The sequence below is a fragment of the Bufo gargarizans genome, chromosome 1, assembly GCF_014858855.1.
Source record: "Bufo gargarizans isolate SCDJY-AF-19 chromosome 1, ASM1485885v1, whole genome shotgun sequence".
Taxonomy (NCBI): Eukaryota; Metazoa; Chordata; class Amphibia; order Anura; family Bufonidae; genus Bufo; species Bufo gargarizans.
This window is the reverse complement of record NC_058080.1, coordinates 220,185,043-220,199,690: the sequence shown is the minus strand read 5'-3', so window position 1 is coordinate 220,199,690 and position 14,648 is coordinate 220,185,043. Positions and strand designations below refer to the sequence as shown.

Here is a 14,648-nt window from a genome sequence, read left to right as displayed (position 1 = left end):
AGCAGACCACTATAGACCAAGACGTGGCACCCATTATTAGGCTTAGTGGCCTGTGGGAAAACTGCAGGCTTTTATGGTTTCTGTTTAAATATAGCTGTTGACATGTAAAATTTAAAATAACATCAAAAATATATTAAACATAAAACGTGATTTAAATAATAGGTCATTTTCTGATGACACATTATCTTTAACTGTACTTTCTTTATGAGAAAAAAGTGAATCTAAAGTAAAAAACGTGTAGTTGATTAATTATATAATGGATTAATACAAAACTTGTACTAAAATTTAAATGTGCATTAACCTGTCGCCATGAAAATGCTGTGTAATCTGATAAGCTGAGCAGATTGATATATAGTTTTACGGGTAAATTTGGAAATTATACATTTAAACCCTGCTCTTTCTATGCTTAGGGATGGTCCTACTCACCGATAGAAAGCTTTCTCTGTTTAACCCCTTCAGAACCCTGTCATTTTCAGTTTTTGTGGTCTTATATGAGGGCTGTATGAGGGCTTCTCTTTTGCTAGACAAGTTGTACTTTCTAATGGCACCATTTAATATTGGACACAATGTAGTGGGAAGCTAGAAGAAACGGGATGGTATTGGAAAAAAAAAATATAATCTCAATTCCGCCACAGTTTTATGGGTTTTCTTTTTACGGCATTCCATATGTGGTAAATCTGACCCATGCCTTCATTTTCTGGGTCAGCACAATTACAATGATATCACATTCATATAGTTTTTCTTGTGTTGTACTACTGAAAAAAAAAAAATGAAAAAAAAAAAAAACTTTGAAAAAAATACATTTTCTTCTTTTCATCACCATATTCATCATACCCTCATAACTGTTTTATATGTATGTTTACTGTTTATTAGGAGCTGTGTGGGGGTTTCTTTTTTGAAAGACTATCTGTAGTTTTTATTCAATACCATTTTGGAGTGTGTATGACTGTTTGATCACTTTTTATTAAAAAAAAATTCTTGAGGCAAAGCAAAGAAAGAAATGCAAATCGCCCATTTAGATATTTTTTTTTCCATTACACTGTTTGCAGTATGGGATAAATATTTTTAGATTTGAATAGTATCAGTGGGTGTTTAGGGATGTAACAATGCCTGTGAGGTTTATTTATTTATTGTTTTTTTATTTTAATTATATGGAAAGGGGGTGATTTGAATTTTTGTGTTTATTAAAACCTTTTTTTAGTCACCCTAGATGTCTATAATAAGCAATCATTAAATAGCAATTCAATGCAATGTATTGTGGAAGCAATTTATTGCTGACTTGCGATTGTCATATGGAGCCCTGCAGGGCTCCACGGGAACTACAGCTCTATAAACCCTGGTTTCTTCAGAGAGACCAGGGCTTTCAGAGAGATGACCAATGGCTTCCCCAATTGGCATTATCACCAATAGTGACATTAGTCCAAGGTGTCTGCTATTTAAAACGGCAGAAAGCTGGCAGCTATGGCACCAGCTGCACTTGTGAGCGGGAGCCATTTTTAAAGACCAGACTTGTATGACAGAGGTTTGAAAAGGGTTAAAGTAGTAGGCCACTTTTGGGATACTGTTGACCAATATTTATGTAAGATGACTATATAGCCTCTGTTGATGTTCTGTGCCATTTGCTATATTTCAGAAGCTATGTCCCATTGTTGGGTAAATCTTCTGTTGTCGTCCACAAGATGGCCGCTGATGGGGAGGTCATCTGCATTTGCACAGCTGGGAGTTTGGTGCAGGTGCATTGTGTTAGAATGGAGGAGACTGAGTGAGGTGTCTGGTTATATGACCCTCCATCAGCAGCCATCTTATGGGCAGGACCTCTATGTAGACAGCACAGAAAAACGGGACATGGCTATGAAATATAGCAAACGGCACAAAATATCAACAAAGGCTATATTAGCAAGTGCCATATGGTTCTCTTACATACACATTGGTCAACTGTATACAGAAAGTGACCAAACCCTTTAAACCATTCTACCCCGGGCCAGTTTTCACCCTCCTGCGCAGGCCATTTTTTGCAAATCTGACATGTGTCACTTTATGTGTTAATAACTTTGGAACACTTATTTATCCAAGCCATTCTGAGACTGTTTTCTCGTGACACATTGTACTTCATGACAGTCATAAATTTGAGTCAAAATATCTCCCCTTTATTTATGAAAAACTCCCAAGTTTATCAATAAAAAAAAAAAAAAAAGAAAATAGGTTTGGAAAATTTTTATTTCTCTGCTTTTAAATCAGAAAGTGAAACCTCAAAATATTTATTACTTAACATTTCCTATATGTCTACTTTATGTTGGCATCATTTTGTAAATGTCATTTAATTTTTTTTAGGATATTAGAAAGCTTAGAATTTTAGAAGCAATTTTTAATTTTTTTTTTAGAAAACTCACTTTTTAAGGACCAGTGCAGTTCTGAAGTCACTTTGTGGGGCTTACATAGTAGAAACCCCCCATAAATGACCCTAGAAACTGAAGAAACTACACCCCTGAAGTTACTCAAAACTGATTTTACAAACTTTGTTAACCCTTTAGGTGTTCCACAAGAATTAAAAAGAAAATGGAGATGACATTTCTAAATGTCACTTCTGCAAATTTTCCATTTTAATACATTTTTTTCTTTTACACCTACGGTTAGCAGCCAAACAAAACTCAATATTTATTACCCTGATTCTGCGGTTTACAGAAGCACCTCATATGTGGTTGTAAACTGATGTAAGGGCACACCGCAGGGCGCAGAGGAAAAGGAGCACTGTATGGTTTTTAGACACCATGTCCCATTTGAAACCCCCCTACAGTAAAAACTCCCAAAAGTGACCCTATGTTGAAAACTATGGGATAAGGTGACAGTTTTATGGGTACTAAGTTGGGGTACATATGATTTTTAGTCGCTCTATCATGTTTTGTGAGGAAAGGTAACCAAAAAATGACCGTTTTGGCACAGTTTTTATTTTTAGTTTTTTACAATGTTCATCTGACAGGTTAGATCATGTGCTATTTTTATAGAGCAGGTTGTTATGGACGCAATGATATCAAATATGTCTACTTTCTTTGTATGTTCGTTTTACATAATAAAGCATTTTTGAAAAAAATTATGTTTTTGTGTCTCCATTTTCTAAACGCCATATTTTTTATTTTTCCACCGATCATCTTGTGCAGGGGCTCGTTTTTTGCATTGGTATCATTTTTGGGTACATGATTTTTTTTTTTTTATCATTCAATATTACACTTTATGGGGCAAGGTGACCCCAAAAAAATTAATTAAAAAAAATAAAAAATCTATTGTTTTGGCACAGTTTTTATTTATTTTTACAGTCTTAATCTGAGGAGTTAGGTCATGTGATATTTTTATTAGTATCTCCAAAGTCTGAGAGCCATAACTTTTTTATTTTTTGACCGATTGTCTTAAGTATGGTCTCACTTTTTGCGGGATGAGGTGACTGTTTTATTGGTACTATTTTTGGGGGGCATTTTCATTTTTGATCACTTGGTGTTGCACTTTATGTGATGTTAGGTGACAAAAAAAATTGCTTTTTTTGGCACGGTTTTTATTTTATTTTTTTACGGCGTTCACCTGACGACGGCATAAAAGAGGTTAATCCACAGGAATTGGCTTTTACAGCGATGCTAGCGGATACAGCAGGGGCCCGGCTATCAGGTACTGCCGTGCCCCTGCAGTGATCGGGCGCGCACGGCTACAGTGCCCGCCCAATCACCATGACGTAATAGTACGTCTAAATGCGGGAAGTCACGTGCAGCCATGATATACTATTATGTCATGTGTCAGAAAGGGGTTAGCTGTCAGTCACTGAAAGGACCGCCCATATGACTCCTAAGCATAGAAAGAACAGAATGGAAAAAGCACGGTTTATGGAGCCAGACCGTTTCTGGCTCCTTCCAATGTATTTTTTTCTGGTACAGATGGCTGCTGAAAAAGCGTAACAGTGGAATTCCGGGTGGGCCCCCACCAATCTGATACCAATGACCTGACCTATAGTTTGACAAAGACCACTGTAGTTGAAAAATTGCATTGCTGTGTTTGGAACATGTAACTAGTAGTTACTGCATAGCTCCTGCATGCACCCCACAAGATGCCCTACACTTACACTGCGCAAAGGACGTAATGTATTGAGAAGGATCAGATTCATTCGAATGACTCTTTGAGTTTGTGATTTGTGTGCACTTGGCTGTGGAATTGATGGAAAGAAACACAACATATGAACAAATAAAAGTGAAGATGTATAGTGACACCAGAATCTTCAGCAGGTACTGGCAACAGGCCTGGCCACTGGGGCATTCTATGGATGGCGACCAGCAAGATGATGAGGAAGAAGCAACAGAAGACAATGAGGAAGAGGAGCAGCGACAGGAAGACTGATCAGCTGTAAAGAAGCTCCTTGTGCTACCCTCCACTGGGAAGACTGTACTTTGGGCATGCAAGAATGAAGAAAACAAAAAAAAGAATAATATAAAGAGCAACACAAAAAAGTATGAAACAATATGATAGGCAGAAATCAGGACATACACATAGAATGATTATGCAAGCTGGTAATGGAAATGTATAAAGATGCCTCAGCCATCTCCAATGAATGTTTCTCCACAAAACAGACAAGAGTAAAACAAATAAAATAGAATATAATAATAAAGCACATAAATGTTTTATTTAGCTTACATTCACATCTGCAATACCTGATCCTCTGTCAGAACAGACTACTGGATTTCACTGTATCCAGCATACCCAGATACTGCCGTTCGCCACTGGACCCCATTGACTATAATGGGATCTGGCCTGTTTTTTATCCAACCGAAACCTGGCATTCGTGCTGGAAACTGTCTGTATCCCCGCCAGATCCCACTATGGTCAATAGGGTCTCACAGTGAATGGCAGTATCTGGCTATACAGAATATGGTGAAATTCAGTAGTTCCTCTGCCAGAACAAGCTACCAGATCAGGTAGCACAGATGTGAACGTAGCATTAGTAACTACACTAAACGTGCAGTGCTGAGAAAAAAAACTGTTGACTATAATGAAATATTTATGTAATAGATACTGCTAATGGCAAAGGGCTTCCATTTTTTTATTGAGAAATTAGCTAATCTGTATTCATTAGTGTAATCTGAAGTGATTCCACAACAAAGTCACATAACACCTACTGAAGTACAGCATAACGCTGCCACATATCACCAATCTACAATCACTGTCATATAGGACTATTGAAGCACGGAGAGATAACTATGCCCTGCATTTGCTTCCTGCTCACCTTAATAAAATCTTGAGTGGGGGGCCCTTATTACACTCATAAGCAGAAACAGGCATAAAGATGAAGGATATCTAAAGGACACAACCCCTTTAATTTAAAAGTGTCATGTCAAAGTTCATTTAAAGTAAATTTGTGGGGTGATCTCTGTTGGCCTATATGAGAGAAGGATATGATGGAGAGATGCTGAGCTCTGTGATATATAGGTTTTTAGTATTTAGAGCAGGATTTCTTAGTAAAAAGCAGAGTATTGTAGAGCACAAAAAGACTCCTAGGAAAGACACAGAATCCCGATTACCCTGCCCACACAATCACTGTGTGTGGACTCTTCTGATTACTCCTCCTTTCCCAGGAGTCCTATCAGAATCTACTTCGCTTTTATACATCACTGAGCTCTGCACCTCTTACTCTGTCAGATCCTGCTCTCAGAGCAGCAAAAATCATCCGACGGGTTCATTTTAAGTTTATTTCATCTGGCAGAGTACTAGTTTTCACTGACTATATTTTAGTCAATTTTCATACTATCTAAAACATAACATTTATTGATCATTAAAACTTTTATATCTTTTCCCACAAAAAGGAAAATAATAAATGTTTGGGATGATTTCACACAATTAGTTGAACAAAATAACCATCAAGATAGATATTATCACATATTATCAGGAAAGATGGCAGACAAAAGGTCCTTTGCTTCAGTCAAAACTTGCAGAGTAATCGCCCTGAAAGAGGCGGCCCAACTTATCGGTGGTTGTGCCCTAAAATGGAATCCCTGCCTGACCAATGTTCCCAGTACGTATGCTGCCAAACAAATCAAGGTTAAAGTCCCAAGCAAAACAAAACAAAATAGATAATAAAGAAAGGTCCCGACACGTTTCCCCTAATTTGTTAGTAGGTTAGGCCACACATCATATACAGTACAGACCAAAAGTTTGGACACAACTTCTAATTTAAAAAGTTTTCTTTATTTTCACGACTATGAAAATTGTAGATTCACACTGAAGGCATCAAAACTATGAATTAACACATGTGGAATTATATACATAACAAAAAAGTGTGAAACAACTGAAAATATGTCATATTCTAGGTTCTTCAAAGTAGCCACCTTTTGCTTTGATTACTGCTTTGCACACTCTTGGCATTCTCTTGATGAGCTTCAAGAGGTAGTCACCTGAAATGGTTTTCACTTCACAGGTGTGCCCTGTCAGGTTTAATAAGTGGGATTTCTTGCCTTATAAATGGGGTTGGGACCATCAGTTGCGTTGTGGAGAAGTCAGGTGGATACACAGCTGATAGTCCTACTGAATAGACTTTTAGAATTTGTATTATGGCAAGAAAAACACAGCTAAGTAAAGAAAAACGAGTGGCCATCATTACTTTAAGAAATGAAGGTCAGTCAGTCCGAAAAATTGGGAAAACTTTGAAAGTGTCCCCAAGTGCAGTCACAAAAACCATCAAGCGATACAAAGAAACTGGCTCACATGCGGACCGCCCCAGGAAAGGAAGACCAAGAGTCACCTCTGCTGCGGAGGATAAGTTCATCAGAGTCACCAGTCTCAGAAATCGCAGGTTAACAGCAGCTCAGATTAGAGACCAGGTCAATGCCACACAGAGTTCTAGCAGCAGACACATCTCTAGAACAACTGTTAAGAGGAGACTGTGTGAATCAAACCTTCATGGTAGAATATCTGCTAGGAAACCACTGCTAAGGACAGGCAACAAGCAGAAGAGACTTGTTTGGGCTAAAGAACACAAGGAATGGACATTAGACCAGTGGAAATCTGTGCTTTGGTCTGATGAGTCCAAATTTGAGATCTTTGGTTTCAACCACCATGTTTTTGTGCGACGCAGAAAAGGTGAACGGATGGACTCTACATGCCTGTTTCCCACCGTGAAGCATGGAGGAGGTGGTGTGATGGTGCTTTGCTGGTGACACTGTTGGGGATTTATTCAAAATTGAAGGCATACTGAACCAGCATGGCTACCACAGCATCTTGCAGCATGCTATTCCATCCGGTTTGCGTTTAGTTGGACCATCATTTATTTTTCAACAGGACAATGACCCCAAACACACCTCCACGCTGTGTAAGGGCTATTTGACCATGAAGGAGAGTGATGGAGTGCTGCGCCAGATGACCTGGCCTCCATAGTCACCGGACCTCGAGATGGTTTGGGGTGAGCTGGACTGCAGAATGAAGGCAAAAGGGCCAACAAGTGCTAAGCATCTCTGGGAACTACTTCAAGACTGTTAGAAGACCATTTCAGGTGACTACCTCTTGAAGCTTTTGGTCTGTACTGTAAGTCATTGTGTTTCCCTACTTGGTCTCCCGATGAATCTACTGACAAATTATCTATTTTGTATTGTTTTGCTTGGGACTTTCACCTTGATTTGTTTGGCAGCATACGTACTGGGAACATTGGTCAGGCAGGGACTCCGTTATAGGGCACAGCCAACGATAAGTGGGGCCGCCCCTTTCTGGGTAATTACTCCGCTTTTAGGCAGGAACAGAATAGTGATTGAGGGACAGATTCCCATATGCCTAAAAGCGGATACAGTATATTTTGCCTCCAGCTTCTGTGACCCAGCCGGAATCCCTAACATCGGTCCACACCAAGCCAGTAAAGCAGGGGTGGCCAACCTTACAGGCACAAAGAGCCAAAAAATAAATGTATGACTACCAGGAGCCACAAACTATACATTTACACACAAGTCACTGTATTTTTCGCCCTACAAGATGCACCTAGGTTTTAACAAAGAAAAATAAGAGGAAAAAAAAATTTTCACCTGATCTGAGGTCTGAAAAATATAATTTTTCATTTTTTTCTCTGTTAATGAAAAATAAGATTTTTTTTTTTTCAATCAGACCTCAGATCAGATTCCTAAATCGGATCCCCAATCCTCATCTGACCTAAAATAAGATCCACAAACCTCATCAGACCTCCAAATCAGACCCCCAATGCTCGGATCAGACAACACAAATCAGACTCCCAGTGTCAGACCCTCAGTGCTCAGATCCCCCCCCATGCTCAGACCTGATCAACCCATTCTTAAACAAGACCCCCCATGCTCAGATCTCCCCCCAGACCCCTATTGCCCAGATCAGCCCCCCCCCACCATGCTCTGATAAGAACTTTCCATGCTTAGATCAGACCCCCATTGCCCAGATCAGGACCCCATCATGCTCAGATTAGAACCTCTCATGCTTAGATCAGACCCCCATGCTCAGTTCTATAATTTAAAAAAAATCTCTTCCCTCTCCTGATCAGGCACCTGCTACTCTGCAGGTGTGACATGCTCTCCACTGTGACCTGATGAGCACAACGTCAGATCATAGTGCGTGTCCCCACGTACTACGTTCTCACACTGTGTGCATCAGTACGTACTGGAGAGTGAGCTGCAAAGTAGCAACAGTGCCCGATCAGGAAAAGAGATCCGAGCATGGGGTAGAGAGTGAGCCGGCCTGACTGCTTCCCAGCTCCACAGCTAGAGCCGCACTCGAAGAAGCAAAGAGCCGCATGCGGCTCAAGAGCCACGGGTTGGCCACCCCTGCAGTAAAGAATCATCAAAGCAATGAATCCCATGACATGGGCCATGATGATCAAGTTTTGACTGAAGCAAAGGACCTGGTGTCTGCCATTTTTCCTGCTATTCAAATCTTCAGGACCGCGAGTAACCTCAAATGTGTTAATATCTATCTTGATGGTCATTTTGTTCGACTAATTGTGTGAAATTATCCCAAACATTTATCAAGCTTCCTTTATTATTTTTCTATTTGCGGGAATAGATCTATAACTTTTAATGATTATCAATAAATGTTATGTTTTAGATATATTAATAGATTCAGTGACTTCTTTGCTTGCCTACCCTGCTCCATATTGTTCTATACCAGTGATTGTGTTTCAATTTTCATACAAGCAAAAACAGATATGAAAATAAATGGATAAATCAATGGAAAAAAAGACAATTATATGAAGGTTTCATGTAATTTCAGTTTTCACAAAATACAGCCAAGATTTATTTGTCTTGTTCTTTTTGTGTTGTAGTAAATTACTGCAGTTCAATCGCTTTGTTGTTCTACTAATGACAGTGACTAATTTCTTTCTGCAATCAGTACTGTCATCACAAGTAAAACTCATCATTAAAATCTAAACATCAGTAATAGCGCACATCAGAAAAGTCATCAGAAAATGACATTAGGTAAAAAAAAGGCCTATTTTTCTATTCATTTTCCACTCGGTACATTTATAATCCTCCTCTGCGACTTACAATCCTTGCAAAATGCAACCCCTGAAGACAACACTGAAGGTAATTTAGATGGCCCTTTATGGGATCAAATAGTTTGCACGTAGTATATATACGGTATATGCTCTACCGATAGGCGTACAAAACAATCCATTTACAGAAGTAGAGAAATATCAAAGGAGATATACAGGTGAAACTCGAAAAATTAGAATATCGTGCAAAAGTTCATTTATTTCAATAATGCTAATTAAAATTAGAATATTGTGAAAAGGTTCAATATTCTAGGCTCAAAGTGTCACACTCTAGTCAGCTAATTAATCCATACCCCCTGAGCAAAGGGGACCTGAGATTGTGACTTTGGGGTTTTCATAAGCTGTAAGCCATAATCATCCAAATTATAACAAAGGCCTGAAATATCTCGCTTTGCATGTAATGAGTCTGTCTCATATATTAGTTTCACCTTTTAAGTTGCATTACTGAAATAAATGAACTTTGCACGATATTCTAATTTTTCTAGTTTCACCTGTATGAGCACCTGAAAAGATGGGAGACTCATGGAAGTGGCAAATGATTTTCCAGGGAAAAGGTACTATATGTGATATGCAGGCTACACTGATATATACCGTATTTATCGGCGTATAACACGCACTTTTTCCCCCTGAAAATAGGGGGCAAATGATGTATGCGTGTTATACGCCGATATAATCCATGAAGCCATGTTTTTACATACCGAATGTATAACATTAAGACGGCGCAGCGCCTGCCGCAGCTCCCTCCTCATGTGCCGCCTGTCCCAGCTCCCTCTGTCATGCGGCGCCTGCCCCAGCTCAATCTGTCATGCGCCGCTTGCCTGTTCATTCATAAAGTGAGATAAGCAGGCAGGCGGCGCATGAGGAGGGAGCTGGGGCAGGCGGCGCATGAGGAGGGAGCTGGGGCAGGCGGCGCATGAGGAGGGAGCTGGGGCAGGCGGCGCATCAGGAGGGAGCTGGGGCAGGCGGCGCATCAGGAGGGAGCTGAGACAGGCGGCGCATGACCGAGGGAGATGCCGGTCTGCGCCGTCTTAATGTTATACCTCCGGTACTACAGTAAGTACCGTACAATTAGATATAGAGTCAGATTGAATGTTTAACAGTTGCGGGGCCCGGTGTATTAGAGTAGAGTCACTGCACCGGGCCCCGCCATGAGTGTTCCCGCCTCCTCTCTCCACACTTATCCATCTGATGGGGGATCTGTAGATGACACTTATGGGGATCTGTGGATGACATAAGTGTCATCCACAGAGCCCCATAAGTGTCATCCTTTTACATTATTTACCTTATAAGTGGTATTAATATTAATAAAAAAAAGTTCTGAGCTACCCTTTTTTTCCTGAAATTTCCCTCTTAAAATGAAGGTGCGTGTTATACGCCTGTGCGTGTTATACGCCGATAAATACGGTACATAATTTACACTTCATGCTGGAGTGGTGCGGTCTAATGACATTATGAAGAGGAGCACGCCATCCTACTTCTAGCCCTCAACTAAGACACCAAGGCCGTGAGCAAGGTCCAGGTTGGACCGAAACGTTGGCCACTGTCTATATATTTATTTGGATAGAAACAATAGATCACTGCTATTCAATCTAATTATTGGAGTGCCGTGGTACTTTGACATATTTTGTCCTAAAAAAATATATACCACTGAGCACCACCATATTCACCAGGAGTGACGACCAAATGTATATCTATTATGGGGAGGGACATGAATTTCATAAAAGTAGCAAAAGTATTAAAAAGAAAGCGAAAGCTTCTACAGGTAATAACATAAGTATATACTGTAACCATAGAAGTGATGGAGTCACAATAGATGCATGCCATGTATAGTAACAGGGTTCTTTGGGGAAACAATATGGGTCAGATGGCTCTTCTACAGTCCCCAAACACTAAAATGTTCTATTTAAGCACACTACAGCAGCACAATGAATAGAATATATAATTTCACACTTTCAGATGACCTGCTATCATCCTTATGGTCATCTAGTTCACAATCAAGTTTGTAGTCAAATAGGGAAATTGGAAGGTGACTTTCCTTTCTGCAAACCAGCCAATTCACATAGAAGGTTTTTTATTTCCTGCTCCATCTACATTTCATAAGAACTCAGAGGGGCTCTGCCTAGTGAAATTCACTTTTTACTGTAACCTTGGACAACATAATTTTCCTTCATAGTAACGGCTATACTACATTCACCTTGTCAAGTAGATAAAATGTATTCATAGATTACCTTTTACATCTTCGTCTTCAATGGTGGTGTTAGTGCTCTCTGTGGATTCCTGTGGACAAGCAGACAGACCGTGAGGACATGACAGGACACCTATGTGAAGAAGACATGCCTCCGGGCCATGTGCTCTAGAAATGAAAAAAGTGCTCCCCACAAGGCTTTCTACAGCAACCCCTTACAAATACAACAGGATGTTAATTTAACCATTTCACTTCCAGAGTACATAGTCTTCAAAGAAGCACTGCCATGCCATCAGAAATTGATGCCAGGAACACAGAACCCAGACTAGAACATTTATATAATGGCAACATATAGTCACAACATTGCAAAAGTAATGGAGGAAACTCAGCAAACATAAACCAATTAACACAAAGACAATGTTAGGAATAAGTAGTTATATAGTACTGACAAAACCGTATCACAAATACAGTATCATTTAGATAAATGACTTAGTTTAGCAGGTGAGTACAGTCCAAAGTAATACTTTTCTGATTGGCGGGTTACATTGTGGTAGGTGATATTAAACATTTGATACTGTATGTAATGTAAATTTAATCTCCCCTTACTCAAGAATAAGTTCATTGACAGAAGTTCAGCAAAGTAAAACTGAACACTACACTGCCTTGGGTGCCATGATGTGGGAATCTCTATTTTCTACTGCAGCATTTTTGCATGCCACTGAGGAATGCAGACATGAAATTCCCATAGGACAATTACACTGACATGGCAGTAGGTCTAACTGTAAAGTACTATATCAGGCATATTCTCTTCTGGCATATTCATTATTTTTAGTGTGAACACCAATCATATTACAAATAACCATTGATGAACCCCAGGGGAGCTTGCAATCAAAAAGTGGTAATGCCCCATTCCGTACTACATTACCCCTGTTGTGCCAAGGTCTTGCTATCATGTCGTAACCTGGGTCTACCAAATCATTTACCGATAGGCCACTCTAGTCTGAATGTACAGGATATGAATGCTTTTAAATATTGAGACAATTTTGAGAAGTTCTAGGATAATTAGCAAAAAATATATTAGGCCTGTTCTCAGTTACTGTGAGTGGGGTCAGTTGAGGATCAATTAATCCTACTAGACTATTTCTTTTCCACTGCATGCAACAGGCTCAACTTGGCCCTGTTTTTCCCCCACTAGGCTTAAGATGAAAATAGAACCTTGTGATTTTTTGTATTCTGAGGGAGTCCCAAGTGAGCCATCTGACCGCACTACTGACTAGTGATTAGTCCGAGAAACTACATTGCTACCATCTACAGTATATTAACGTTGCACCATATCCAAAGTGGAAAAAAACGACCTGGTACCACGGTGGCTGAGTGGTTAGCACTGGTGCCTTTCAGCACTGGGGTCTTAGGTTCGAATCCGACCAAGGTCACCATCTGCATGGAGTTTGTATGCTCTCCCCATGCTTACGTAGGTTCCCTCTGGGTACTCAGATTTCTTCCCATGCACCAAAGACAAACCAATAGGGAACTTAGATTGGGAGACCTATTGGGGACAGTGTGAGGCTAAGGTCTGTAAAACTGTGCGGAATATGTAAATACCAAAACCGAGTAGAATAGGGTAAAGATGAGAAACATATAGACATTCTGCAGTGCCACTGTGCTCTAATAAAACACAAGTACATAATAACAGATTGCTGGAGATGCTAAAAGCGGATTTTATAGGGTTTCATCGCTGGCTAACAAGTGGTAGTATCTAAATTGGTTTAGATTGTCCATGGTTTACACATTAAAGATACCCTGTAAGGCTTATCGCAGAAGAGTCATAGAATTATGTTGATTTTTTATATTATTGCATAAACATGAACAATACAATGGTGAGTAGATAAACAGTCACATCGAATCATACACTTAATACACCATAAGAGACACCAAACATTTAACATTAATAAGTGATTGCATATACAGTTACAAATCACTTGCTAACTGAGCAGAAGTTACAGTCACGTAGACATTGCATCTTCCAACAATCTTATATGTGATGTGTGCTAATCCAGTCAGGGTGCACAACATTTCATTTCACATTTCAAAGGACTTCTCCAGGATTGTGCAGAGTGTAATGGTGCAGTGCTCCAATTTTTCAGCATAGCCTCTACTACGATATAGGCTCCAAACATTCATCTAAAGCAGTATTGGCTTTAGGGAGGACATCTGACACCTTTGCTTTGATATAGACTTTGCAGGATCTATGGGCCAGTCTACCCAAGGATGGTAATCACATATCTAATTTAAAAGAAACTGACTGTTCAACTAATCTTGTATGGCCCATGTGAATGAAATGTAAATACTATGCCTCCCTGTAGCTAGAGTCCATCAGCTTATTCACCACTGTCGAAGAATTAGGGGTGAGGCCCTATATTTTAAATGAAGCACTATATGTTTCGTTTTTAGCCTACTTATCATGCAACAGCATACCTGAAATTGCATTTGGCATGCAATTATATTAAACGGGTTTTCCCAGACTGTAATGTCAATGTCAATACAATTAGGAAGAGTCCACCTCCCATCATTTTCACAGAATAGCTGTTCAAACAGGGTGCTGCACTCCAGAACAGGCAAAAAGACATACATTGGGTAGTGGCTATAAATGGTATTAAAGCGCTGCTTCACTGAAATGGGAGCAGGGCTGCAGTACCTTTTATGACCACTAGCCAGTGTATGGAGCTGTGCTGTTTCACAATGAAGCGGCCTGTTCAAACAGCTGATCAGAGGGGATGCAGGAGTCGGACTTTCATGGATAGGTCACCACTAGTATAGCCACTGAAAACTCCTTTAATTTTCTGCATCATTATACTGGTGATATCACACAGTTATCTGTCTTTTTTTAAACAGTGACAAAATCAGTGTCACTCCATTTTGCAATCCCGGAGAACCCCT

At 39.8% G+C, this 14,648-nt stretch overlaps 1 protein-coding gene across 6 annotated transcripts in view; it reads right to left on the bottom strand.

The window, feature by feature from the left end:
• The window catches only part of CAMK2D (calcium/calmodulin dependent protein kinase II delta), a 342,528-nt gene that overhangs the window by 91,800 nt on the left and 236,080 nt on the right, over positions 1-14,648 (bottom strand). For all 6 annotated transcript variants that reach the window (XM_044301298.1, XM_044301306.1, XM_044301323.1 and 3 more), the window contains one exon: positions 11,755-11,803. In XM_044301298.1, the coding sequence (XP_044157233.1) occupies positions 11,755-11,803 (49 nt within the window). The remainder of the gene's footprint in view (positions 1-11,754; positions 11,804-14,648) is intronic.